The 26,815-nt window shown below is 57.8% G+C and overlaps 1 protein-coding gene across 2 annotated transcripts in view; it reads left to right on the top strand.

Moving 5' to 3' along the window:
- The window catches only part of GNB1L (G protein subunit beta 1 like), a 51,202-nt gene extending 25,823 nt beyond the window's left edge, over positions 1–25,379 (top strand). The window contains exons 3-8 of one of the 2 annotated variants that reach the window (XM_059677008.1): positions 1,801–1,914; positions 2,382–2,507; positions 5,845–6,007; positions 10,053–10,151; positions 12,864–13,079; positions 24,812–25,379. In XM_059677008.1, the coding sequence (XP_059532991.1) occupies positions 1,801–1,914; positions 2,382–2,507; positions 5,845–6,007; positions 10,053–10,151; positions 12,864–13,079; positions 24,812–25,063 (970 nt within the window). In that variant the 3' untranslated portion in view covers positions 25,064–25,379. Of the gene's footprint in view, positions 1–1,781; positions 1,915–2,381; positions 2,508–5,844; positions 6,008–10,052; positions 10,152–12,863; positions 13,080–24,811 lie in introns of both variants that reach the window. The other variant, XM_059677009.1, reaches the window with a different exon arrangement.
- The last annotated feature ends 1,436 nt before the right edge of the window (positions 25,380–26,815 follow it).

Here is a 26,815-nt window from a genome sequence, read left to right as displayed (position 1 = left end):
TGTAAAGCATGTTCCCAGGGAACCCCTCCTTCTCTTTGAAACCCCGTGATCTAGTGGTGGAGTGGCCAGTCAGGGTGACTATCTGCCCTGGGGCCAGAGGCTGGGGCCACCCCTTCCTGGGCCTGGCTCTGTAGTATCGCTCTGGTCCTTTAGGATCTAGGACCCAACCCTACTTGCACTTGCTTCATGGTAGCCAGACCTCAGGGGGCCTGGGCGCCGGCAGCGGCCCACCACCGGTCTCTGTGTCCTGGTGCTCCCCGCTCTCCTGCACAGTCCCTGTGGTCTCCAGGCTCTGGTTGCTGCTCACCCTCTGCTCTCGGGTGACCTAGAGTCCCCTGGGGTCCCCAGCTGCTTCAGCAGTGGCATTTCCTAGGTGTTTTCCAGTCACACTGCTCCTGCTCTCTTCTGAAGCTAGACCAGAAGGAAAGGGCCTGGGATGCTTTTAAGGAGAGGAAGCGCAGGGCTTGGTGGTTGAGGGCACGGCTGAAGTGGCCCACGCCTCTCCTGCCTCTGCTGCCCGTGCATGTGCCCAGCTTCAGCCTGCAGCCCCTCCTAGGCCTCTGTCCTAGGCCTGGAACCCCTCCAAGCCCTGGCATCAACCTCCTGGCCAAGGCTTCTTCCCGGAGGGAGCCTTCCAGTCTGGTTCCTCGGGTGACCGTGGCTGCCATAGTGGTTGGGCACGTGGCCGCTTCCTGCCCTGTGTGCAGGCTGGAGGGGGTGGGCTGGGAACTGTCCCAGAGCCTCGCACCCTCAGCCCAGCCGGGCCTGCGGGCAGACAGATGTGCCCCCTGACGGTTGGAGCACGTCACTTCTGGTTCTGTTCCCCCCCCACACACACCTATTGAGAGCAGCCACCCCTGCACTGTTGAGTCGCTTGCTGCCTGTGGGGCTGAGCTGGCGTGAGAGGACACAGGCTCCCAGGGCCTCTGCAGGATTGAGTGACTGGGGGGGGCTCAGTGGGGACACTGGGCGGATTCTCCTTGGGGTGAGTGGGCCCCACAGGCCTTAAACTCAGGACCAGTGACATGAGGAAGGGCCTCTCATCGGTGATAGCAGCCTCCTGGGTGGGGGCAAGGCGGTTCACACACCGCCCGCCCGCACGCTGCTGCGCCAGCCCCTCTGCGCCTTCCGGCTGCGGGCAGGCCTGAACCTCAGGCTCCTGGGGCCACTCACGAAGCTGATCCTCCCCCGGCAGTAAAGGGTGCTGCCTGCTTGAAGGATGGCAGCGGCAATGAGCAGCTGTGGGTGTTCAGGCCCGGGACCCAGCGGGCAGCACTTGCAGCGCAGACGCAGAGGGGGACGTGGTTCCTCCCCATCTTCTGGTCCTGCTCACCGTTTGGCACCCAGGGCCCTCGCGCTCGCTGAATTCTCTGGGAGGGCCGGTTCGGGGGGGCTCCCTGAGGGAGGAACTGGAGTGAGGCCTGGTCAGAAGCAGGACTCAGCCAGGCCTGGAGTCCGGGCAGCCCCTGCGCAGCCTGGGCGAGGAGGACCTGCCTGGCCCGAGTGGGACGGCGCTACGGTGGCCATGGGGGCCAGGGAGCCAGGAGGTGTAGCTGGTGTGGACTGGAGTTCCTGGAGACCAGCGGAGGGCCCTGTGCCGGGCAAGTGTGGCTGAAGGAGGCTGTGGCCACTGCTGTGCCCATGTTGGGACTAGGGTGGTTCCACTTGGGTGCAGAGGCCATAGCAGATGGAGACGGATGGGCAGCATCCAGGGAGGCCTCCCGCTGCCTTTCTGAGGTGGGGACAGGTGGGTCACTCACTGGCCCTCCCTCGGTCCCCAGGTGGCTGCAGCCCCCCCAGCATGGCGGCCCCACCAGACCCCCAGTTTGTCCTCCGGGGCACCCAGTCGGCGGTGCATGCGCTGCATTTCTGGGGAGGAGCCCAGGAGCAGGGGCACCAGCTTCTCCTCTCAGGGTGAGTAGCTGCTGCTGGGCCGCCCCCGGGGGCGAGCCCAGGGTGAAGTTTGCGGGGTCAGCAATGAGCCTGGCGCTTGCTTGGGGGTCCTGCTGAGCCGCTCAGGCTGCCTGTCACCCGGGCACACTTTTAGAGGCACTCTACATACTGTCCCCTTGGGCCTCACCCCCTTGGGGGAGGCAGGGACACACGCCCATCCTGTTACAGGTGCCATCCAGTTTGCACTGTCAACGGCAGCCCACCCTCCCTCTGCTGAGAGGCAGGCTCTGCCTAAGGGGCCCTCGAGGCCCCCTTGGAAGAAGAGCATGTGCCCCTTTTACCCTTAGTTCCTGTTCAGAGCGGTCGCCTAAACTGAAGGCTCAGGCAGCTGGAACCCTGGCCCACCAGACGGGCCCTGGGGAGCGTGCTGGGCATGGCCACCTCCTCCGCCACCTCCTCCCGACCCTGCCCTGCACTTGTCTGAACAGGTCCCTGAGTGGGCTGGTGCACATCTGGAGCCTGCAGACACGGAGGGCGATCGCCACCCTGGACGGGCACGGGGGTCAGTGTGTGATCTGGCTGCAGACGCTGCCCCAGGGACAGCAGCTCCTCAGGTATGTATGTCTCAGTGGCAGTCCCGAAGGAGCCAGGTGTGCAGCCTCCCCTAGCCGCTCAGGCTGCCCCACCCCCAACAGCAGAATAGGGTGTGACCCCTGCTCTCCGCCCATCCTGAGGCAGTGCGTCTGGGGTGTGCTGGGTGCTGTCCCAGCTGGTGCTCACTAAGAAGGGCCTCATGACCGTATAGGACGGCTCTGTCCATAGCCCCAGCCGCCAGTGGCTGAGCAGAGCCTGCCGGGCCTGCTGCAGCTCCCCAGTGGTGGGAGCTGGGGTCCCGAGGCTGAACTCGAGGCCCCTCATTGGAGGAGCTTCGCTTCCCTCCTGTAGGCCCTGGGTGGCCGTATCCCTGGCCATGCAGCCACCTTCCCGCAAGGTGGCGAAGACGGGTCACCAGGGCAGCCCTCAGAGCTTGAGCCTAAGCTCACCAGGCTGGTCAGAGAGACGCTCCACAGCCCGTTGTGGCTACCTCCAGGGTCACTGGGAGCACCACACACGTGCCCATGTCCGGGCACTTCAGGGCTGGCTAGCGAGAGCTCAGCAGGAAGTGGCAGGAGTGAGGGCAGCTCCTAGTGGAGGAGAGTGGGTTTGCCTAGGCTGTGGCAGGCCCAGCTGGGAGTGTCACGGGGGCCACAAGGGGCTGGAGGCTGGGCAGCGGAGGGGGGAGTGGTTCTGTTTTGGCACTGCCACCGTGGCCATGTGGAGGTGACAGGCTGGGGACTGCAGGTGAGGGCTGGGCCAGGAGGCAACAGGAAGGAGCAAGTGGGTGAGACAGCAAGTTGGAAGGGGCTTCCCTGCTTCCCATGGGGAGCGGGAGGGGCAGGGCACAGACCAGGAGATGTGCAGGGAGCCGGGTACCTACTTGGCTGCCAGAGCTGGCCACTGTCTTGGGCTGCACTGACGTCTGCCCCTGCTCAGGCGTTGCTGCCCCAGCCCAGGAATTTACCAAATCAAAGTGCCAGCCTCCTGGACGCTCTGCCCCTACGCTCCAGGACTGGTCTGTTCTCCTGCTCTGGGCTTCAGCCTGGACATCTGTCTGTGCGCTGTGGAGCCAGTCCCCAGAGGATGAGGCCTGCTGGCCTCTACTAGTCTGCAAAGCACTGTTATGCCAGACTCCTGTGGCTCCCACCACCCTGAAGGTGACCCAGAGGTGTCCTGGAGGCTGTGGCCCTGGACGTGTGTGCTTGTAGAGTCCTCACAGGGCCTCGTCTCCCTGGCCAGGCTGGCCCAGATGCCACCGCCCGCACTTGGTACACAGGGCCCTCAGTCTCTGCCTTTCCCTGACAATACTAGTAGAGTAGGTGTCATGTCTGAATACCCCACTAAGTCACTTGTACCAGGAGCTGCCATTTACAAATGTTCGTGCAGAATTTCCAGCCGAGGTGTAGGCCCTCTGGGCCTCCTGCTCTCTAGGGCCCAGGCACCTTGGGCTGTCTTCTGGGAACCCCTGGCCGTGAGTGCTCCGGCACCTGACACCTTGCTCTGAGGCTTCAGGCCACGGAGATCTGGGCCAACGGGGTGCGGGGTGGACAGCTGCTGTGTAACCTGTAAGGATGGCACCTCTTCTTCCGGTCGTGATGGCCCTGCGGCAGCCCCCCTCCAGGCAGGGGCCTGCGGGTGGGGAGGTCTACAGCGCAGACCGTGCAGGTGCTCGGAATGCGCAGGTGCGTTTATGTTGCACTACAGGCTGTGCACCCAGCTGTGTTTGGAAGTCAAGTCTCTCCAAAGTGGCTCTTGAGGGAGGAAAGTGAGCTTTCATGTCGAGGAGAGTCTGGAGGACAGAAAGTGAGGAGCCAGAGGCCCCAGCCCTCACCAGGCTGTGCAAGGGGCTCTGGGGAGCCCAGGGGCAGTTCCACAGACACCCCCAGCCCCATCTACATGCTCGAGGACACACCTGTGCGGGTATGTTTCCTGCCTCTTCCATTGTGAGCTGTAGCGTATTCACAGAAGAGTGCAGAGAGCGAGTTTGCAGACTGTTGTGCTATCACAGAGTGGACACCTGTGTAAGCGCCCCAGCAGGACGCGGAGCTCTGCAGCCCTGCTCCCTGCCTGTCCCCGGGAGGCAGCCCTCATGCCTCCCTTGTGTTTACCACCGGGACGTGCATCTCCAAAAGGCGAAGACTCATTTTGTCTGTTGTGTTTTTTTTTTAAATATATTTTATTGGTTATTTTTTTTTTGTTTGTTTTTTTACAGAGAGGAAGGGAGAGGGATAGAGAGTTAGAAACATCGATGAGAGAGAAACATCGATCAGCCGCCTCCTGCATGCCCCCTCCTGGGGATGTGCCCGCAACCAAGGTACATGCCCTTGACCGCAATCGAACCCGGGACCCTTCAGTCCGCAGGCCGGCGCTCTATCCACTGAGCCAAACCGGTCAGGGCCATTTTGTCTGTTTTTGTTGTTCTTAACTTTAAGAAGTGGAGTCACCCAGAGCAGCTTCCTGTGCATCTGACCTTTTTCACTCAGCTCTGTCTTTGTGGGATCCCCCAAGGCGCGCGTGGCTGCAGTGCACTGGGCGGCTTCTCCGGTGGTGCCGCCTGGATGTGTGCTCCCAGGTGACTTCTGTCCTACTGTGGATGGAGGTCTGAGTTGTCCACCGGGGCCTGCCGCAGATAAAATGGACGAAGGCTCTCGGCCAGGCCTCCTGGGGATCCCGCACCTACAGATGGAACGTTCGAGCACATTGGGCTGCTTGGGAGCACAGGCTGCACTCGTCCCAGTGCAGTGAGTGCCCCACCCCCACTGCCACCTGGGCCAAGGAGCTCGGGGTGTGGCTGTCCCTGTGTGAGGATTATCTGGGGTGATGGGCGTCAGGCCAGGACAGAATGTGTGCAGCGTTAGCAATTAGGTGTCGGGTGAAGGAGGTGTGGGAGGTCTTCCTGCTGTTCTCACAACTGATCTGTGAGTTCGAAACAAATTCAGAATAAAAAGCTACTTAAAAACAGGCCAGTCCTTGCTTACGGCATGGCTGCCATCTTGACCGTGAGTCAGATGCCCTCCGTGTGTGAGCATGTCTGTCTTGCATTAGGCTCTGGCTCGTCCTTGTGTTAAGGACACTGCCACGTCTGTCTCCCTCAGTGTCAGCCCGTCCTTAAGAGTGCCGCGTGATCCTTAGTCCTCCAGATGCCCAGGCGTTTGAACATCAGTCTGGACACAGACTCCTGTGAACGCCAGGGCTCCCCAGCCGATGATCTGGCGGTAGCCGAGGTCCCCTCTGGCTAGGCCCCTGCCTTCCTTCGGCCTCAGGTTGGCCACAGCACGCCGGCATTTGTCCAGGTGGGACGTGCAAACCGCTCACCTGGGAGGCTCACGGCCTGTCTCTCCTTGGTTTTGGCAGTCAGGGCCGAGACCTGAAGCTGTGCCTGTGGGACCTGGCGGAGGGCAGAAACGCCGTCGTGGACTCCGTGGGCCTGGAGAGCGTGGGCTTCTGCAGGGGCTCCATCCTGGCCCGGGGTCAGCAGCGCTGGATGCTGGCTGTGCCCGGGGGAGGCAGCGACGAGGTGAGCACCAGCCTGCCCAGCCCCTTGTCTACGAGTCACTGGAGACTCAGTTTCCCTACGTGGGCATGGGCATGGGCATCCTTAGCATTGGGTTGCAGGAACACTGCTCTCCACAGGACCCGGGGAGCTGTGGCAAGTCTGGGTCTGTCTGCTGGGTGCAGCTCCAGGGGCCTCGGGATGGGCCTTCGTCTGGTCACCTGTGAGGTGTTCCTGGTGGTGAAAGTCAGGAAGGAGGCCCACAGGGGTGACTGGTGTCTCTGGGAGGACCAGGCACCCAGCACGCTGCAGATGGACGAGTGGCAAGGCCTGAGGCCATCAGGAGTTCTGGGGAGACACCCAGACAGGTCCTCAACGGACTTAGGAGCAGGCATGTGTGCAGGGAAGTCCCCAGCAGACCAGCAGGAGGTGGTGGAAGGCAGACCAAGGCCCTGGTGAAGTTGCAGTGGGCCTGGCAGCCAGGGCAGCAGGGGAGGGGCAGCCTTTTGGGGAGCAGAACCGGACCCTGGCGTGAGAGGCCTCGGGTAGGGTTGGGTCTGGGGGTAAGGGCTGGCACTGGGTGGTGATTGCAGTGTGGAGGGGCACAGGTGATTAGGGGAGCGTCAGAGGCTGGGGCTGGAGGGTGGGGTGGGCGTGACAGAGCCTCAGAGGTCACTGTCAGATGGCGCTCATGCCAGAGCGGCCAGCAGCGGTTGGTGGTGGCAAGGACTGCTTGGGCTGCACAGTGGTGTCGACAGCCCGGGGACAGAAGAGGCAGAATCCCCCACGGGAAGCAGCGCCCAGCACGTGGGGCAGATATCATATCGGGAAGCCTGGGAGAGGAGGAGGGTGTGGCTGTGAGGGAGCTGAAGGGAAGTGGGGAAGAAACCACAAGTGGTGATTGGATGGGGGAGAGGTGGGGTCCCGCCTGGGGTGGAGGGGGTGGTGGGGAGGGAGTGGGAGCCTCTGCCTGCCGCCCACTCCCATGTTCTCCCAGGGAGTCTGCTCGGCTGGCAGCGCTGGGCCGGGACCTGCGGCCGGTGCACACCGGAGGCTTGGCCCCCGCCCAAGAAGAGCCGTTTGTCTTCAAGCAGGTTCAGTTCATAAATAATGAGATAGGAACAGGCATTTATTTGTTCATGATGGCATTTAAATCACCAATTAGAGCTACATACACTTTTCTTGCCAATTTGCCAAAAACCTGTTAAAAGTTTTATTAATGTGAAAGGAGAGAGGTGTGTTTCCTTCGGGAGGGCAGGAGCCAGGCAGCCAGCCTTCCCCCTGCGCGCAGAGACGGCCCAGGGCCGAGCCAGCTCCCGCCGGGGCCAGGGTGCTGTGTGCTGGCTTCCACCTCGGCCACCCCGGGACTTCTGGCTGCTCTCGTCCCTCTTCCTGCCCTCACCCTCCACCCCCACCCTCCTCTCCTGGGCCTGGTCCCTAAGACCACTCGTGCCTTCTGCTTGAGGCTGTTTGAACCCACCTCCTGGCTCCCAGCTCTGGCAGCATCTGTGTTTTTCAGGAGCAGCCCGTCCAGGGACCTGGCACATCCTGGGAAAATAGTTATTTTCCATGTTCCCACCTGGAATCTGCCTGGACGAGGCCCTGGAAAAGCATCGCTGGCCTGTGCCCAGACAATGCCGGGGGAGGCCGTGCTCCTGCCCCACTTGGCCGTCTGGGTGGCCACACTTGCTCAAACCAACATTTTTCCTTCTGGAAATAAAAGGTGCGGTTGAGTGCCAGATGGAAAACACTCCAGTGTCTGCAGGAGGCTCTGGGCACAGGCCACGGGGCTGCCCTGGTCCTTGGGCCACGGCTCCTTGCTCTCCCTTCCCCGCGCTCCCTCCCACGGCGCCCAGCTCAGGCCTCGGGGCTGCCATGTTTCCCCCTGAGCCCCTCCCCTCCTGACCAGAGCAGACTTCTGGGTGACTCCCGAGCCCCAAAACCAGGATGGGCCATCCCTCACTGAGCGTGGACCTGTGTGCCCGGCCATGCAAGCTGTGGACCTGTGCAGACCATGTCCAGCGACATCTGCTCCCTCCGACATCCCTCTCCCTATGGCTGCTCCTCCCCCTCCAGCCACTCAGCATCTTGAAACCAGCCTGTCCTCCTGATGTGGTGACAAGAGGAACAAATCTCATTTTAATAAATCTGAATAATTCAGGAAATAGAACAGCGCACAGAGTAGGAAATCACGCGCCCTGCCCCCAGCAGTGTGGTCAGTGTCTCCCCAGGCCACGCCTCACCGCGCAGTGTGGGCCGGCTCACCGGGACGCTGAAGCAGCCAAGGGGGCCTTGCCATTCGGCCACAGCCTGCGGCTTTGCACTGTGCGGTGTTGGTGTGCGCAAGGCGTGGGGACGGAGCAGAGCATCTCTCGCCGCCCTGGGTGAGCCATCCTGGCCGGGTGCTCTGTTGCCGGGGATGAGCCTGTCCCTGAGTTGGTATCACTGCAAGAGCCCTCTCTCCTTTCTCCGCGGTTTTCTTTTTACTTCGGGCTCACACACTGGGTCTTGGTTGTCACACATCATCTTTCTTATATTTCTTTTCATTTTGCTAGAGCTCCTCCTCAGGCATCCAGGGTCCTCTTTCTGGCCACCCTTTATTTCATGACCGTAACACAGTTCATGTCACTTCTGTTCTTTTCTGTCTCCTTCATGGGCAGTGAGGGCTGATCCACCTGGTGTAGAGCCTGTGTGCCTGCGTGTGTGAGTGTGTGGGTGTGTGTGTGTGCGCGTGCGCACACGTGTTCACACCCGGCAGGGGCCCCAGGACTCACCCTTCCTACCAGTGCTGGGGCGAGGACGCTTTGCAGGCTTCCGTTGAGAGCCCTGCCCAGAGCACACCCACAGCCCCAGCTTGTGGACGTGCCCCCGAGCATAGAGGCAGGCGTGGGGCGCATTGCAGGTCCTCGAAGCTGAGAGGACCAGGCCACGGCACCCTCAGGCATGGCACCAGCACACGTGTGTCAGAACTGGAACTCAGACTCGGGACTTAACTCTGGGGCCTGGGCCCTTCTCCTGTGCGTGTTAGCGAGAGCTCAGCCATGCTTGCACAACTCGAGTTCACCCTGGTTCTCCCCGCTAGCGGTTCTGTGTTCTGGGCATCAGACAGTAGGCCAGCTGTCCCTTCAGCGTCCTCGACTCCTCGGAACTCACACTCCTGTCTGCAAACCAGAGCATGCCTCCGTGTGGGTGAGGCGTGACGTGCGGCTCCACAGTGGCTGCCCATTGTTGCTGTGGTGTTGGTGGAGCTGCTCTCACCAGTGCATGGGGAGCTAAGGGCTGGCTGAACCCCCCAAACATGGAGCAGTGGACCTGCAGGAGTGGCACCCTAATCCCTGCTTGGCAGATGAGGGAGCTGAGGCATGAGGGGTGCAGATGTCTGGGAGCCCAGTTATGGTCTACGGGGCTCCAGCTCCTGAGCCTGCTCCTTTGGCTTTGGCTGTCCCCTGCCGACAATGCGGGACAGAGCCTGGCCCAACTCAGTGGACAAGCCCGAGCCTGAGCTGTCTAGGTGACACAAAATACAGCAGCCACGACACCCAGGGTCGAGGCACGGGCACTGAGCCAGGCTCTACACAGAGCTTCCCCTGGTGCACGTGGTGGTTCTTTCCTAGGCTGGGCAGCGGGTCCCCAAGTGGTCCCTGCACAAGTCTGTACCATTTGATATGCTGAGAGTGCAGAGTCATTCCCGTAAAACCCACAGCAGGAAAGGGAAGCAGGCAGAGGCCAGGAGAGTGGCCGCCCCGAGCGGTGCTGGGTGCGCCAGGCCTCCTGCTCGGCAAGGCGGTAAAACTGGGGAGAGGCCGGAGGCTGCCCTGGGTAGAATGCTACTCGAGGGACGTGCCCACGGTCGCTCAGGAATGGTGCCACGCATGTTGTTTCACCAGGCTCATACGTAGCACTCAAGCCCACGGGCCTGTGCGGCCTAATTAGGCCGGGCTCCCAGGTTCCTACTGGGAGCAGACAGAAACTCGCAGCAGTCTTAGCTAATCGCCTTAAAAGTCTCTTGTTTGTATAGAACAGACTCGACTTGGCGCCGGCCCAAATCAACTTGTTTTCTTACTGTCAGATTCAGATTCTGGAGATGCCATCCAAGACGTCAGTGTGCACCCTGAAGCCAGAGGCAGATGCCAAGCCAGGCATGCCCATGTGCCTGGAGCTGTGGCAGGTAAGGCCCAGTGCACGCCAGCCACGCCCTGTCAGCCACGCCCGCCGGGCCGTGAATCATGCCCCATTCAGGATTCGGTTTGTCGTCAAACCGACAGGGCAATAGCCCCTCGGGAAAACCTGTGCACGCGGCTTCCACCCCAGCCTCCGTCCCCGACAGCCCCTGCCGCCCTCCTGCTGCTTCGAGGGATGCCCCTGCCAACTGCCACAGGGCCCTGCTCTCCTCTGCAGGCTGGGCTGCGGGTAGGGGGCACCCCGGCCAGTGTAGTGAGCGGGGACAGCTGGGTCAGCTGAGCTGGCCCCCTCCCAGGGTGGGTCTCCTTTTCTCTCCCCACCCTCCCCTCCCCTCCCCAGGGCCTGCCCACCTTCACCAGAGGCCCTGGCTTTCCTTGAGGCCCAGTCCCCCAAAGGTCAGAGGTCAACACTGGCTCCCAGTAGGCATACCCATGCCTTGGGTCACCCGTGTTTGGCCCAGCAAAGCAAATGGTTGGTGTGTTCACCTAGGAGGAATCCCGGGTAGCATCCTGGTCGTTGCAGAGACTGTGGGAAGCAGGTCACTGAGCAGGTCCATCTCAGGGTGCTGCTCAGGCCATTTTCTCAGCTGTTTTCAGTTCACCAGCACCTCCTGAGGGCCACCCGTGTGCCTCAGTGCCTGTTTGGACTCTTCCTGAGGGTTAGACCGATGGGCTCAGGCAGCTTGGAGATGACTGCGTGGCCAATAGGATTCATGGGACAAGCGTCCCCAGAGACCTTGCCCAAGCCATTTGCCCCTCTCAGGATCAGAAAGATTCCCTGGCCTTTCTAGCAGTTGGTTTCCTCCTGTAGTTTCTTAACCCATGGCTTTCCAGTTGGAATTCCGGATCCCGGGTGAGGAGGTGAGGCTCCAAGGCTCGCTCTCTCGTCTGGGTGACAAAGCTCCTGGCGCCAGCAGGTTCGAGGCGGACGCTTGGTGGGAAATACCCCGAGGCCATGATGCTGCGGGGCGTGGTGTGGCGCTCACAGGCCCCGGGCAGGGCGTCAGGGGCTACATCCGCTCACACTCCACTCCCTGGAAATGCTGCCATTGCGTAATCATGTAAAAATTCCAGCAGAAAAATGTGTAGAAATGGGATGTACAAACTTGTTAAGGTAATTAATATAGTTGACAGAAGGACAAATCACGTTTTTGTTAGTTGATATGGATCCAACACAAAAGAAAACTTTATGTTCATCTTAAACGTCCCTTTTTCTCTCCAAGCCTGAAGGCCCAGGCTCCGGTTTATTGTCTGAGTGTGGCAGCATGGCCTGAAGTGGCATTTTTCTCTGAAGTTTTCAGACGTAGTCTCGATTTGTTCCTCAAGGAGGCTGACCTGCGTTGCTATGGTGATTATCACGTAAAATGTCAGAATCAGAATCAAGCCTCATGCAGAGTTATTCACTCCAGCCTTCAGAGCAATGCCCCCCCCCCCCGGGCTGGGGGCTCCCCACAGGACCTCGAGGTGCTGTGGACAGGGTCTGCCTGCTGGGGTCCCTCCGGGCCAGGGTCATGGAGCAGATCCTCACAGTAACTTCAGGTCCTCAGCCCGGGGAGACCAGCTTGGCACTGTGGGCGTGTCCTCCCGGCAGCCTGTCACTGGGGGGCCCAGAGGAGCCCTGCATGATGGGAAAGAAGCTGGAGAGGCCTGCAGGGCAGGTGGGGAGTATAGGCTGGAGCTCAGCATTTGGCCCCCTTGGCAACTGCTGGGTGAACCCCTGCAGGCCAGTCTGCCTGCTCTGGCTGCCCTGTCAGTGGTCTGTAGCCCCTCAACTAGTTGAGGTGCTCAGAACCCAGAGGCACAGGTGACCCAGGAGGCAGCCTCTCTGACCGCCCCCCTTTCTCACCGTTGACCATCAGGGCTGAAGGCCAGGCCGGGTCAGAGCTGGAGGGGATGTGCTCAGTGATTTCTCACACTCAAGTGGGGCCAAGCCCAGGCCATTCGGTGGGGGCCGCTGAGACAAGTGAAGAGACAAGGCATCGGCCAGAGTGTCCTCTGTCCCGGAAGCCACCTGGGCACCTGTCCTAGAGGCATTTCCTGTTGGTAGTGTCTGGGGACTGGGCACCAAGCCTGGTGTGCCACTCGCGGTGCCAGGGTGACTTGGAGTTCTGCAGTGCTCTCTGGAGCCGATGCAGAGGCGAGATAAACGAGGCGTCTGCCCAGGGCGCGGGCCCTCTGACCTGTGCCCTCATTTATCACAATAGCTCAGCGCCGCCGCGGCTCACCCAGCCTCGGGACTGGGGGGGCTTCCGCAGCGACGTTGACAAAGCACAGAAAGTTCATTTTTCATTGACAAAGAGCTCACAATTTTCTTTGGTTGGTGGTTGTAGACAGGTGACTGGCTCCGCCAAGGGGTTGTTGGGAGTCTCAGGCCTGCGGAAAGGACCCTGTGATCCTAGCAGGACCTGGCTGGCGAACAGCGGCACGACAGTGTTAGGTGGGGGCGTGCCAAGCTCTGTGCCCTCCAGTCCCGGTCCCTGGGGTGCCCCAACACCAGCCCGCGCAGGTCCAGTACCGGTGGTATCAGCCATCAGGGTGTGTGGAACCTCCACACTGCCACTGCGTGTGAAGACCACGAAAACAGCTCCTGGCTGGGCCACCCCCAGGCCAGCAGGAGAGACAGCCCATTTCTAGAGTCCCTTGTCCCCAAAGATGCACCAGGACCCCTCAGGAGCTGACGGCTGTTCTGTTCCCCGCAGACTGACTCCAGCCCCCGCCCGTGCCTCCTGGCTGGCTATGAGGATGGATCGGTGGCCCTGTGGGATGTCTCCGAGCGGAAGGTGTGCAGCCGAATCGCCTGCCACACAGAGCCCGTCATGGGCCTTGACTTTGACTCCCAGAAGGCCAGGGGCGTCTCGGGCTCCGCGGAGAAGGCGCTGGCTGTCTGGAGCCTGGATGAGCAGCAGGCCCTGCAGGTCAGTGCGCCAGACCCGAGGTGTCATTTATCCTGCTCTGCACTAACAGTCTGATAGGCTGAAACAATATTTAGGCATGAAGAGGAGTTGTTGCAGATCGCTGGCTAATTAATCACTCCGAGGCGGGGTGCAGGCGGGCCTGTCTGTGGGGCCAGCGCAGGAAGAAGGGGGCGTGGGCGTTTGTGAACCGTTCACATGGTTTGGGTTTCTCTCAGACCCTGGGTTAATAGCAGTCACGTCTTGTCCATCTAGAGAAAAGGCATGTAGAGTCCAGGAGTAAGTACGCCAGCCCATTTGCAAAAACTCAGAGGAATTTGGTCAGTAAGGAACTGATTAATCAAAAAACAAAAATAGCCCAATGTGGAGAAATCCACGGAGTCACGCCCGGGTGGCGGTCTGCAAGCCGGCCCCAGGGAGGCCGTTCCTCACGGGCAGCGGGGAGGGAATGTGAGGCCTCAGGGTGGACTGGGGCGTTGCTGAAAGCCTCCCCCTAATGTCCCAGTGACCCTCACAACGTCCCAGTGGACTTTTCCATCCAGCCGGCCTGGCGGAGCACCTGGGGGCCCTGTCTGGTCTGTGCCTGGTGCTCGCATGGGTTGGCCTAGCGTACTTCTCAGCCCTGTTTGGGATGGGAGGGATGGAGTTTGGGGGTGGGAGTCCTCTTACCCAGGCCTCACTCTGGTGCAGGTCCCAGGAGCTACAGGCCATGGGGGAGGAAATGCTGCTGGGTGTGTCCTATACCTCCTGGCCCCCAGAGGGTCACCTAGGTGCACACTGGCTTCTGGGGGTGGGCGAGGAGCCCCCATTAGCCAGGGAGTCTGAACCCAGGTCTCGGGGGAGCAGGACTCCAGGTGGTGCCAGTAGCAGCAGCAGCCCAGCTCCTGACCTCACTGGCTTTCATCACTGGTTGCTGCAGGGCAGGTCCTGGGCTGTCTCGGCAAGGCTGTGGTCCAGCTTCCCACCAGAGATGGGAGGGCAGAGTAGAGGTGTCTCTTGGAGCCCCTCTCCAGGTGGGGAGCCTTGCCCAGCAGCCTACCAAGCCTGCCTTATAGTTGCCCAAACCAGACCCCACAGCGAGGGGAAGAGGCGCCCTTGGGCCCCTCAGACACATGGGTGGGTGGGGGAGGGATGGGCCCCAGGTGAAAATCAGAGCACACTGTGACACCCAGCAGGCATCACCACGCCCTGGCTGTAACCTGGGGGTGTGACATTGTCACCCGGCCACCCCAAGAGGACAGAGCGAGGACAGCCAGGACAGGAGGGGGTGTCCAAGAGAGCAGTGATGCGAAAGTCTGAGGATAGACACTGAGGTCAGGTAGAGAGACTGGGAGGTGCCCTCCCATGCCACAGCTGAAGGGGCCACTGGCATCCCAGAAAGAATAGTCCTGCTGGAGAGCCAAGGTTAGAGCCAGAGCAGGTGGTGGGTGGCGGCAGAGGTAGGACCATGCCAACTGCCCAGGTGTGAGGCCGCCCCGTGACTCTGCAGGTGGGGTCTGAGGGTCTGTCTCGAGCCCTGTGAGTCATGCGGAGCAGCGGTCGGAGCCCAGCAAGACAGGAGAAGGAGGGGTCACATGTCATGTTTGGGGACAGGGCACATGTTCACACTTCCTTGGCATCACCCTTCCCAATGTCCAACCATGCCTCCATCCTTCTGTCATCCCAGGGAGCCACAAGGCCCTGAAGGAAGGGGGTCAGACAGGCCTGCCAGTGGGGCCAGGCCAGGCAGTGGGGGCTGAGCTTCGAGTGCCTTCATCCTGGAGAAGGGCCCTTGTGGACCTGCCGGGGGTGGGAGTGAAGGTCATAACAATGGCGGCCATCTTCGGAAGGAAGCGGGACCACTCCGGTGCTCCATCTCCACGCTCTGGGTCCTCAGCAGTTGAGTCAGCCTTGCTGAGGACTGAGCCCTCCCCACCTCCATGGGCAGCACGGTTCTCCCTCACACCCTCCCCTCCGGCTCCTCAAGCCTGTAGAGACCCACTCACTGTGGAGTCCAGTGTTCCCACCCCACTGCGCCTTGAACTTCATCAGCCTGACTTCTCCCAGAGCTGACCACTCAGGCAGCTTCCCTGAGGACCCTGCCCAGGCTGCAGCGCTCCCGGGTCCCGGGTCCCGGGTCCCGGAAATGGTCCCTCCTGGCTCAGATCTGCCTGGTCTCTCCTGGCTCCCTCGAGAAACAGCTGCTGGAACTTAAGACTTAAATTTATGGGGCATGTTGCAGTCCAGAGATGAACTTTTACTGTACTGATGAATTGAAAAGTTAAAGCAGAGGGCATTATTAATGAATTGGAAAGTTCTAGCAGACGGTGAGCAGGCTCTGCAGGATGGCTGTCGTTGGCGTGATGGTGGTGCCTGGGCCGGGGCCTCGCCCAGCCGGAGAGGGCTCCTCCCGCTGAGCACGCCACCTCACCAAGGACAGCTGGGCATCACCTTCAAAGTTGGTTCGGCCCAGAGGCCCTGGAGACTTTGGGGCTGGGCAGCGCAGGCCTCTGAGGAGGAAGCATCTGGGGGCCCCCAGGCCCTCGTCGTCCACAGGCGTCCTTGCCCCAGGGCCCTTGGTGCGCTGTGCCCGGCCCTGCCACGTGGGCACAGATGTGCCTCACCTTTCGGCCTGCTGCTGAAGTCTCTAATGAGCCCAAATCAATCTCTCCCAGGCGGGCGCTGGGCGCGGAGACGCAGATGAGGTTTCCCGCAGCAGAGCGTGGGTAATGGGAACCAGATGGCGGCCGCGCGGCGTGCACATTCCTGGCACCTGAGGTCATGCGCTGCGAGAGCCACTGGTGGCCAGGGATCCTCCCTGGAGGGGCCTGGTCCAGGACAGGTTTGGCCAGGGCTGGGGTAGTGGCCAGGAGTCCTCAGTCACCTGCATCAGGATGCTGCAGCCTTGAGGACGCGCTGTGACGCCAGGCTGCTCACCTGCCTTCCCAAGGTGGCTTTCCAGGGCGCCACCAGGAGCTCGGGCCTCTGTCGTCAGACACAGGTGGTGCACAGACCTGCTCCTTCTTCCCACACTTGGGGCAGGGCCCACGGCCTTGAAGCAGGGGCTGATTTACGGCCAGCAATATTTTTAGGCCTTTAAATAATAATGAGGCCCCCCCACCCCAGCCAGCCAGGACTGGGAGGCAGACTAACCGCGCTCCCCCTCACTGTGCCTGAGGCTGGCCAGGTGTCCCTGCTGCGTGGCCACTGCCCTCCCTCTCCGCGGCCCTGTGGGGGCTTCCCTCCAAAGGGTTGGCAGCAGGGCATCTGGGGCAGGTTCGGGGCGCCCACAGGACCCTGACGGAGCATGTTCCTCCTGACTTTATAACTGGAGAAAAGAGCTGTGGCACCACCCGGCCGGTTGTACGTGTCTCAGGAGCACGGTGGGAGGGGGCTCTGGCCATGTTCACCGTGAACACCCGACAGGACTCCTCTTCCTGAGAACACACGCAGCCCGGGGACAGCCTCTCCCCGTGTAGGTCCCCATGAAACTTCATTGCCTCTTCTCACGCCACGGAGAGCTGTGAGCCGCCAGCCTTGGCCTCGCTGCTGCTGCTGCTGCTGCTGCTGCTGCTGCTGCACTTCCAGGAGGAGCTGCGAGGGTGGCAGGTGGGGAGTCTCATAGCTGACCCCTGGGCAGCACTGGGTACCTCAGCCCCTGCCAGGTGGCGATGCTGCCGTGGGGGTGTGAGAATGCTGGTGGCTCGGGGGCGAAGTTCACAGGAGAGAAGGGTGGGGGACAGTGGCGGTCAGCCCCTCGAGCCTGTTCCAGCTGCCAGCTCTCTGTCCAGGCGACTCAGGAGGGGCTCGGGCAGATACGTCTCCACACGCAGGCGCACATGTGGAATTGTCTTCTCACCTGCGCAGTGGCACCCACCTCCATGGCCCTGCTCCAGTGTGTGCCCATCTTGGCAGCCTGTGTGTGGAGCCGGGAGTGCAGGACATGCTGAGTGGAAGCAGGAACCACCGAAGGCGTCCTGGCCGAGCCACTGGTGGGACGGGAGAGCCGCTTTGGCTGTGTGGGTTGCAACTTTTCATTATCGGGTTCGGTCCTCCTCCACTCCTGGTGGGGAGGGGATCTGATCATGAAGCCTTATTGGGCCATCAGACTCATGGCTTTTCTTCTCAAATCTGATGATTTAGTGAATTCTGTTGTTCGATTTCTGGTAACATTGCAACAATTGCACAGTGCTAAATAACCCGCTACTTAGCATGTCCTCTGGGGGGCTCGGTTGGAGCTGTGCCCCCTCTTCTTTCTCCTCACACTGCTTATTGTATCCGGGTGTCAGGAGCCCAGAACCGGGAGGCAGGCATCCCCTCCTCTACTGATCTCTGGACACGTCGACAGGGGGCCTGTTTCGGAGTGGCTGTGGGTCAGTCCTTGCCTGTTCCGGGGGCAGGCGTGTTCTCTGTAGGGAAGGTCTGATTTTCTTCTTGGACTAACTTAGGTGTCTTGACTTTTGGGGTTAGTTTTCTTTTCCTATAGGCATAACAATCCTCAAGGTATTTCTGTATTGACTTTTTCTTGGGCATTGGTAAGGACCGTGTACATTTCTGCTGTATTTGCAGGAATGTCCCTTTATTATTCCTGATCAGCCTTGTCTTTGTTGATCTTTCTTTTTCTGTTCCAGTATTTCTGCTCGGCTCTTCCCCTGCCTCCCTCCCATGCTCTCTGGGCACGCGCTGTGGCTGACTTGAGCTGGCTGCATGACGCATTCGTTCCCGGCCTTTTCTCAAAGCAGCTGAAGTCTGCGTCCCACATTGTACGATGTCGCCGTCTTCATCACCACTCACTCTGGGCGGACCTGATTTTTATTTGTTCTCTGACTGCTGAGCTGATTAGAGTGTTTTTATGTTTCCAAATGTTTGATTTTTTTTCCCCCCCACTTATTTTTTATTTTTCATTTTCTAGTTTAATTCCATTGTGGTCGGAGAAGAAGGTCTGAATGATATCAGCTCTTTGAAATGCGGAGGCCAGTCCAGTCTCACGAGTGCTCCACATGTGCTGGGAAGGGAAGTGCTTCTCCCTGCGAGATGCACGGCTGTACCTGTGCGCACTGGGTCAGCGCGGCATCCCCTGTGCCTGTGACCCGCGGACCTGGAAGGGTCAGGTGGAGCCTCCAGATGCTGCCCATCTTGCTAACCTTTCCTGCGTCCTCTTTCTGCATTTCGAAGCTGGCGTACAGACATACAAGTTCAGAATGCTAACCTTCATGGGGAATTGAACCTTTTCTTTTTTTAAATGTTTTTATTAATTTCAGAGAGAGGGAGTGGGGAGAGAGAGATAGAAACATCAATGATGAGAGAGAATCATGGATCAGCTGCCTCCTGCATGCCCCATATTGGGGATCGAGCCCTCAACCCATGCAAGTGCCCTGACCGGGAATCGAACCGTCACCTCCTGGTTCATAGGTTGACCCTCAACCACTGAGCCACGCCGGCCGGGCTGAGCCTTCTCTTTAGTCACCCTGTTATCTCTGGAAAGGATTTTTACCTAAAGGCCAATTTTGCCAACTGTTAACATGGCTCAGGCCAAGTTTCTTCTGATTATACATCCTTTTACAGCTTTTACCTTTTTAATCCTTTCGCCTTCCCCCTTCCTCCAGATGTCCTGTCTCACACAGATCGCATCTCCTCGTTACCATGTTGAGCCATGAGTGTTGCCCACATTGTTGCATCTCAAGCCCTCCTTTCTAGTAATGGAGGGGCCTGTCCTCAGGAGTCCTTCAGTGGGGACCTCAGTGCGAGCCGCACGTTGGGGGTGCCCACGGTTGTAGGCGCTCCTCCGGGTTCGCCTTGCCCCTCCTCTGGGCCACGGAGGACGCGGCTTCCAGTCCAGTCACCAGCCTTTGCGGGTCTGTCCCACGCATTTTGATTTATTGTGTCTTCATTTTTATATTCAGTTGAAAATTCTTTCTATTTTCCCTTGTGATTTCTGCTTTGATCCAGTGGTTCCTTAGAAGTATATTATTTAATTTCCAAATATTTGTTGAATTTGTGGCTATCTTTAATCTCGGTTAATTCTGCTGTCAGTGAAGGTGCCCTGTGCAATGTCAGGATGCAGATATTTATTGAGGCTTGTGTTTTGGCCCAGCACATGGTGTATCTTGGTGAAAGCGCATGTGTTCTGCAGTTGTTGGGCGGAGTGTTCTGTCAGCCCGACGTAGGTCGGGGTGCTCGGTAGTGCTGTTCAGGTCTTCAGGGTCCTTACCCATCTTTTTGTCTAGTTTTCTACCAGGTCCCGAGTGAGGTCTCGCCGTGTCTGGGTGAGGTTGTGCACGCGCCTGTCTCTCCCTTCAGTTCTGTCAGGTTTGCTTCATGAATTTAAAGCTCTGTCGTTAGGACTGTAAGCATTTCAGATGGTTACTGCGCTGCTGGATGGTCACTTTATGAAATGTCCTCCGTGTCTCTTGTAACATCCTTTGTCCTGAAGTCGGCTTTGTTTGATTCTAGAACTGTGGCATGAGCTTTCTTCTGTTTCCTCTTAGCACGATATATCTCTTACATTAAAAAAAAATCTTTATTGCTGAAAGTATTACGTAGTTCCACCTTTCCCCCCATTGACGTCTTCTGGCCCGTCTCCGCCTCCAACCCGAGGCCTTCACCAACACCCTCTTACTTTTGACCTGTCTTAATCTCTTTGTATTTAAAAGCATCTTTTGTAGTCTTGCTTTTGGACCCTTTGTGACAATCTCCGTCTTTTAATTGGAGCATTTAGTCTGTTTGCACTTATTATAATTAGTGATGTGTCTGGCCGTCAGTCTACCATCTTGGTATGTTTTCCACTTGCCACCTCTCTTTTTGACCCGCTTTTACTCCTTTCCCCCTTCTTGTGTATTAATCAAATATTTGTTTTTCAGTATTCCATTTGATTTCCTCTCCTGGCTCCTTCACTGTGCGGCTCTTGTCTGCTTGGTGTTGTCACCCTGCCTGTCATGTGTCATAGCCCTGCACGAGCAGGATTGCAGTGCCCACCCTCCCGTGCTTTCTGCTGTGCTGTTGTATATTTTCCTTTCACACTCTCTGTAAACCCCACCTTACAATGTTACTGGTTTTGTGTTAAAACATCGGTTGTGCCCTAGCCGGTTTGGCTCAGTGGATAGAACGTCGGCCTGCGGACTGAGGGTTCCAGGGTTCAACTCTAGTCAAGGGCACATGCCCAGGTTGAGGACTCGATCCCCAGCAGCAGGTGTGCAGGAGGCGGCCGAGCCATGATTCTCTCTCATCATTTATGTTTCTATCTCTCTCCTCCCCCTTCCTCTCTGAAAACAATAAAAAAAATATTTTTTTTAAAAAAATCAGTTGTTATTTCTTAAAAATCACAGGAAATAAAAATATATTATTACAAAAATTTCATTTTTTAACATTGTAGGTTTCAGATGTCATAATCTCTTGTATGCTGGCGCCTCACCCAGCCCTGGTGCTAATGAACTGCGCCCGGAAGCCCAGAGAGCCCCTTGGCTCCTGGGTGAACCCCATTTAGGGCCATCCAAATGTGGTTGTCTGCAACTGATTTTAATAGAAAAATAAATCAGATCCTTGCCCCCTGGGGACAAATGTGATGGGTGTGTTAATTTCATTAACGAGAATGCAGCCAACCAGAAAAATGAATGAAATCAGCTTTATGCAGCTTAAACACTGACATTTGAAACAAATCATTATTGCATTAGTTGTCACACTGGTAACTCTAGAATCTAAGGGAAAAAAATATATTATGGATGTTTTTATAAACCTTTGCAAATGCACTGATTTTATGATCATTTGAAAACATGGTTGGGTCCTGGTGAATATTTGCTCTCTAAATAAGCTACCCTATTACCCCGGCACATTTTATACCCCTGTGCCATTCCCAGCCCTAACCCCCATCTTTCACAACGGAGACAGCAGAGGCTCTTTGTATTTATTTATTTATTTTTAATTTCTTAAATACATTTTTATTGATTTCAGAAAGGAAGGGAGAGGGAGAGAGAGAAACATCAATGATGAGAAAGAATCATCAATTGGCTGCCTCCTGCACGCCCCGCCCCCTCTTGGGGATCGAGCCCACAACCCGGGCATGTGCCCTTGACCAGAATCGAACCCGGGACCCCTCAGTCAGCAGGACGACGCTCCATCCACTGAGCCAAACCAGCTAGGGCTGTCGGCTCTCTTTAAACAAACCTGATGAGTAAGGGGGCACTTCTTCATTCTGGCCTGACCCTGCCCTTGAGGTGGAAGACTTGGTGCAGTGACAGACTCATCTGAAATGTGAGTCCCGTCAGAGGCTGGTGCTGCCGAGCCGTGAGAGTCAGGTAGTATCAGTTTTCCAACTTTATTTTCTCCTTTAATACTGTGTTGGTGTTTTTTTATATATATATATATAACTTTTATTTCTCTGGTAATAGTTCCTATCTGTTCACTTACTAAGGCAGTTTTTTTTTTTTCTTGGTAATTATTTAGTGCATTTCCTTTCATGTTTTCTTTAAAAACATATTTAAATAGTTGCTTTAAAATCTGTCTGATATGTTCAACATCTGTGCCATTCTGGGTCAGTTCCTATTAACTGCTTTTCTCCCCTTGACTATGCCTCATAATACATTTCTGCTTCTTTGCGTGTCTAATAATTTTTTGTTTGTTTGCTGGACGTTGTAAAGAATATGGGATAGAGACTCTGAATTCTATTCTTTTGCTTTGAAGAGTGTTCACTTTTGTTCTCGCAGGCAGTGCAGTCACTGGTGTTCACCTTGAACTTGTGTGGGTTTGGTTTTGTGCTCTGTTAGGGCAGGTCTGTGGGCAGCCCAGGGTCATTCCCAGGTTCCTCTAATGTGGTGGGACCAACTTCCCAACTCGTAGGGCCTGGTTTCCCGCTTCGTCACAGTAAGTCTGGAGTGGGCCCTGCCCAAAGGTGTAATCCTCATTCTTGAAGCCAGGCCATGTGGCATCTCAGTGAGTATTAGATTGTCAGGCTGTCTTTGCACTCGGGTCCCGGCTGGGCCCGAGATCGCTGTTGGTCTCTTGTATCTGTAATGTTTAACCCTGTAGCAGCCACTGTCTGGTGAACCTGGTGTGGTGCCCTGAGCATGCAGCCTCCCACAGAAGTCATGGGACCACACACGGCCTTCAGTCCCTCCACCGGCCCCCTCTATGCCGCTGCCATGCCCCAGATTTCAGCTGCTCTCGCTGCCCCACACTCTGATCCCTGCCTTTCCACCTCACATAGCTGCTGGGCTGCACCTGGACCCGTGGCTGGGACATTCCCTGGGCAGAGAGCTGCTGGGGCATTTGGGAGATTTATCTCATCAGCTGCCCTTGCCTCCTCTTGTCCGGTACCTGTTCACAGTTGTGTAGTATATTTTGTCCCGTTTGATGGTTGTTTACAGCAAGAGGACTGGCCTGGTACCAGTTACTCCGTCACAGCCACTTTCCGATTATTCCTGCTTCACGAACGATAAGATGTTTATTTGTTGATGGATATTCATAGCTCTTTATTATGACTTGTAGCCTTTATCATTGTTAAGTATGGTATATAGTCTGACACAATGCTTTGGGCTCTGAATTCAGCCTTTCTTCGTAAGATTGGACCTCTCTTTCTCTTGTCTGCAGTCTCCTAGTATATCTTTGCCAGTCATTCTGCAAAGGCATCTCCCTCATACGTAGCACAGATTTGGATTAACTTTGGATTCCAATCATAAATCTGTTGTTTAATCCTTGGTGGAGAAATACAAGGGAAAATGCTAGGAAACAAAGGTACCTAAAGTCTGGGGTGGTGGGGCAGAGGAAATAACGTTTTGTCATTATTGACAGAGTGTCGATAATCTCTCAAATAGGAGGTTGACTATTGATTGTATCTTTTCCCCAAATGACAAAAGATGGGCAAATCGGTAACTCAGCATCCCATCCCTCTTGCTACCCTCCCATATTCCTGTTACTTACATAACCGGTTCTATAGCCATAATCCCCATATTGTTTTAGACCTAATCCTACAGGTAAGTCGATGCCGGGTTCTCTGCCAGGCCATTTGCTGCAGTTCTCCAGTTCTCTTAGGAGACGGGTTAATCTCCTAGTCCTTCAGGAAGAGCTTATGGGAGCCCATAACTTTGAGTTCTTACATGTTCAAAAATGCTTGTCTATTGTTTTTATACTTGAGCGGCAGTTTGGCTGGATATAAAATTCTTGGGGCCCTGCCTCCTCCACAGCCTCTGCAGGCATCACTCTGCCGTCTGCTGGCACAGATGTGGCCTGGAACATTCTGAAGACAGCCTAAACCTTACCCTCATAAACCGACTTGCTCCGTTGGCCTGACTACCAAAGGGGCTTTTTCGCTATTATGTCCAATGATTTGACTAGACCTATCTCAACACTGACTGTCCTCTTTGTTCCCCTTTCATTTTGCTCACTTTGCACCATTCCCGCCTTCACTGTCGTGTTACGAGGCGCCGAGGCTCCGTCTGCTGTTTCTGTTCCCCTTCGTGTCTCTGCGTTTTCCTTCCCCCTCGTCCTGTGCTCTGCCAGTGCGTCCCTCCGCTCTTGTGCTGCGTTGGGTTTTTGTTTTGTAGAGGTAACTGCTTCGTGAAGTTTTGTTTGTGAATTTAAGGCCGAAATGCTTGCTGACATTTGCCATTGGCTTCCAAGGAATGTGGCCATTTCTTTCCTTCATTTCCCTTGAGTTATCTTTGAAGAAATGAGTGATTCTCATCTAGGGCACTGTGGCCCCATTGGGAGGTGAATCAGGAGAACGGGGTGCTGGTGCGGGGTGGCCAGGTGAGTTCTGGGCAGCGTGATCCCGTGATACACAGAGCCGGGCCGAACACAGGAGCAGTGGAAGGGGATGGCCAGTGGGGTTGTCACAATGACGGCCAAGTGCCTCTGTCATTTAGTGTTGGGGGGACAGAGGTGCCAGGTGCCCTGCGGAGCAAGGCACAGTCCTGTGTAACCGAGAGCTGCGTGACCACAGGCAGCTCTGGTTGCAGGAGACACCTGGCACTGAGGGGTCATCGCCTGGCACTGAGGAGTGTGGGGGTGTCAGCGCCAGAGATGCCAGCCCCGATGGTTGCTCCACACCAATGGATGTGCCTGTGCAGCTCCTTGTTTTGTGCCAGCATCGCTTCCTCCTGGGACCCAGGCTGGGGACGAAGGCTTTCCCGCGGCCTTAGCCGTGCCCTGCGGCCTGTGGTCAGTGTTGTCCTCCGCTCGTCTCGCCCACGTGCTGCTCGTTCCCACTCTTGGCGGCCTTCAACCCCTCTCGCCTTTTGAGGTTTCACTTCATCTCAGTTTTGCTGAAGGTGGGCTTTGCGTTGGCTGTACTCCGGATGCTCTGGGCGGGTGTGAGGTTTCTCCGGAGGGAGGCATGCCGGCTTCGTGTTGCCGTCGAGCTGGAAATGTTGCCGCTCACCTGGACGCTGGATGCAGTGTGAGGGGCCCCACCATCCCGCCCACTGAGCTTTTTCCTGAGGGCCTGATGGGGGGGATCAGAGCCCCCAATTCCCAGCAGACCTCGTGCAGGAGCTTGTGCAGGGGGCAGCTCTGTGGGGCCTCAGGACTCTCTGAGGGAAGGTCCGAAGTCCTCCATCATAACCCCAGGGTTTGGCTAAGGACAGGGGTCAGGCCGCTTCCCTCGGCCGGCCTGCTCCCAGGAGGAAGGGGTGAATTTGTGTAGCAGCCCACATTTCCGTCCTGTTCCGGCTGCTGGACGGGGTGGGCGGTATGTTGGCGATGGGAGCCTCTGTGACGGGTCTCAGAAGCCCCCTAATGACTCTCTGCCTCTCTCGATCCTGTAGGTACGCAGGACTCATGAACTCACCAATCCTGGGATCTCTGACGTCAAGATCCGGCCTGACCGAAAGCTCCTGGCCACTGCGGGCTGGGACCATCGGGTTCGCGTGTTTCACTGGCGGACGATGAAGCCACTGGCCGTGCTGGCCTTCCACAGCGCTGTGGTCCACTGCGTGGCCTTCGCCGCAGACGGCCTGCTGGCCGCGGGGTCCAGGGATCATCGCATCAGCATCTGGTCGCTCTACCCACGCTCGTGACTTGCCCACTCCCTGTTCTGGACACACGGAGGACAGAGAGGTGGCGCCCACACTTAGGCCTGACCCAGGCATGTGGAAGCCATGCTCAGGGCCCCTGTGGACAGCAAGTCACCGCTTCTCCTCCTCCAGTCTCGAGAAGAGCTTGGTCCGTGGAGTCCTCGCTTTTTGCACGCGGCTTGTTTCCTCCTGTGAAATAGGGCATCTGTGCAGCCGTGACTCTGCAGTTTACAGGGTAACTGGGCAGACACCTGGGCACGCGTCACCTGGGTAAGAGGCCATGCGGGTGCTTTACAGTAAACTGAAAGTTGCGAACCTGCAGGCTCGAGGTACGAATTCTCCAAGGCAACCCCCCTTCCCCTCTCAGGGTCATAGCGAAGACCCTCCACCTGGCTGGCTGGGCAGCCTGTATCCATCCAGCAGGGGACACTGAGTGTGGTCCCCAGGACCTGCCGACTCCACGGGGAGCCTCACCCCAAGGACAGCCGGGAGCTCTGACGCACAGTCCGAGGCCAGGGCAGTAGAAGGAAGTGACTGACTAAGGAGGCCAGGCAGAAAGGGCGCTGAGGGGGGCGGCGAAGGCAACTGGGCAGAGAGAGCCCAGCTGGGGCAGGCCAACGCAGGATTAGTGGCAGGAAGGGCCGCCCAAAGAGAGTGAGACCAAGGGTGGCTCAGGCCATGTCCGGGGCGGTTTTGGGGCGGGAAGCACAGGAACATATGTGACAGGCCAGGCCCCGGCAGCCAAGGCACCGTCACAGCCTGCACCGCACACCCAGGGCAGCTGGGAGCTAGCAGCCCAATCAGGCGTTACACCCAGAGCCTCCTCACATGTGACCGGGCCCCACGTCAGGGGGTCTTCTCTTAAAGCCGAATCACTGATAGGGAAGAAGTAGGATCCTTCAAAGGGGGCAGGAGCTACGGCAGATCCCGGGGAAGCGGCGGTCTCAGGCCCCTTTGTTCTGCCGGCTTCTTTGCCAGAAGAGCCCCCTCTGGGCCCTCCCTGAGGAGGTCAGCCCTCCTTTACCTGAAGCACCTAGCATGGCCTCCCATAGGCAGGGGCCTCGTGGGACGCTCAGCATCCTCAGCGCCCCCCCCACTTTGCTTATAACCAGACGCAGGCCCCGCTGGCCCCAAGGGTGAGGAGCCAAGTGTGACCCGTGCGGTGGCTCTGCTCCAGGAGAGCTGCGCGGTCCTCCCGGCTCTGCAGGCGGAGGTCTGGAGCACACGTGTGGGCCCAGGTGGCAGGAAGATGAGATGCATCAGGCGAGTCCACTGAACAGGTCCACTGACAGGATCTGCGCTCGATGCCGCAGCGCCGGGAATCGGAAAGGCCTGAGGTCTTGTGGGTCATTTGAAACATGGACCACAGGCAGGCACATAGGTAGGACTGAAAGGCCAGACCGCCCTGGGGGACACAGAGGGGGGATCTGAGGGCTTAGGGAGAGGAGGGTGTTTAGGCGACTTGCCAACTCACCCACTGCCGGAGGGTCCAGAGGGCGCGCCTGTCCTGCGACCGTGGGGTCCACAGCAGTGAGGGCCTGGCCCCCTGGAAGAACTGCATGCCCTTCTCCACGGGTCAGAAACTACAGTGGGAGCTGCTGCCACAGAGCAGGGATCTCTAAATGCGGGGGTTCCCGGGGTGGCAGGGCTATTGGTGGCGCTCAGGTGCTAAAGGCAGGGTGGGCCTCGCTAAAGGCAGGGTGCCTGGTGGGGGCGCAGCCCCAGTCAGCAATCTGACATGCAGAGGCACAGGCA

This window comes from Myotis daubentonii, chromosome 19 (assembly GCF_963259705.1).
Source record: "Myotis daubentonii chromosome 19, mMyoDau2.1, whole genome shotgun sequence".
NCBI classification, from domain to species: domain Eukaryota; kingdom Metazoa; phylum Chordata; class Mammalia; order Chiroptera; family Vespertilionidae; genus Myotis; species Myotis daubentonii.
This window is presented reverse-complemented; position numbering and strand designations above follow the sequence as displayed.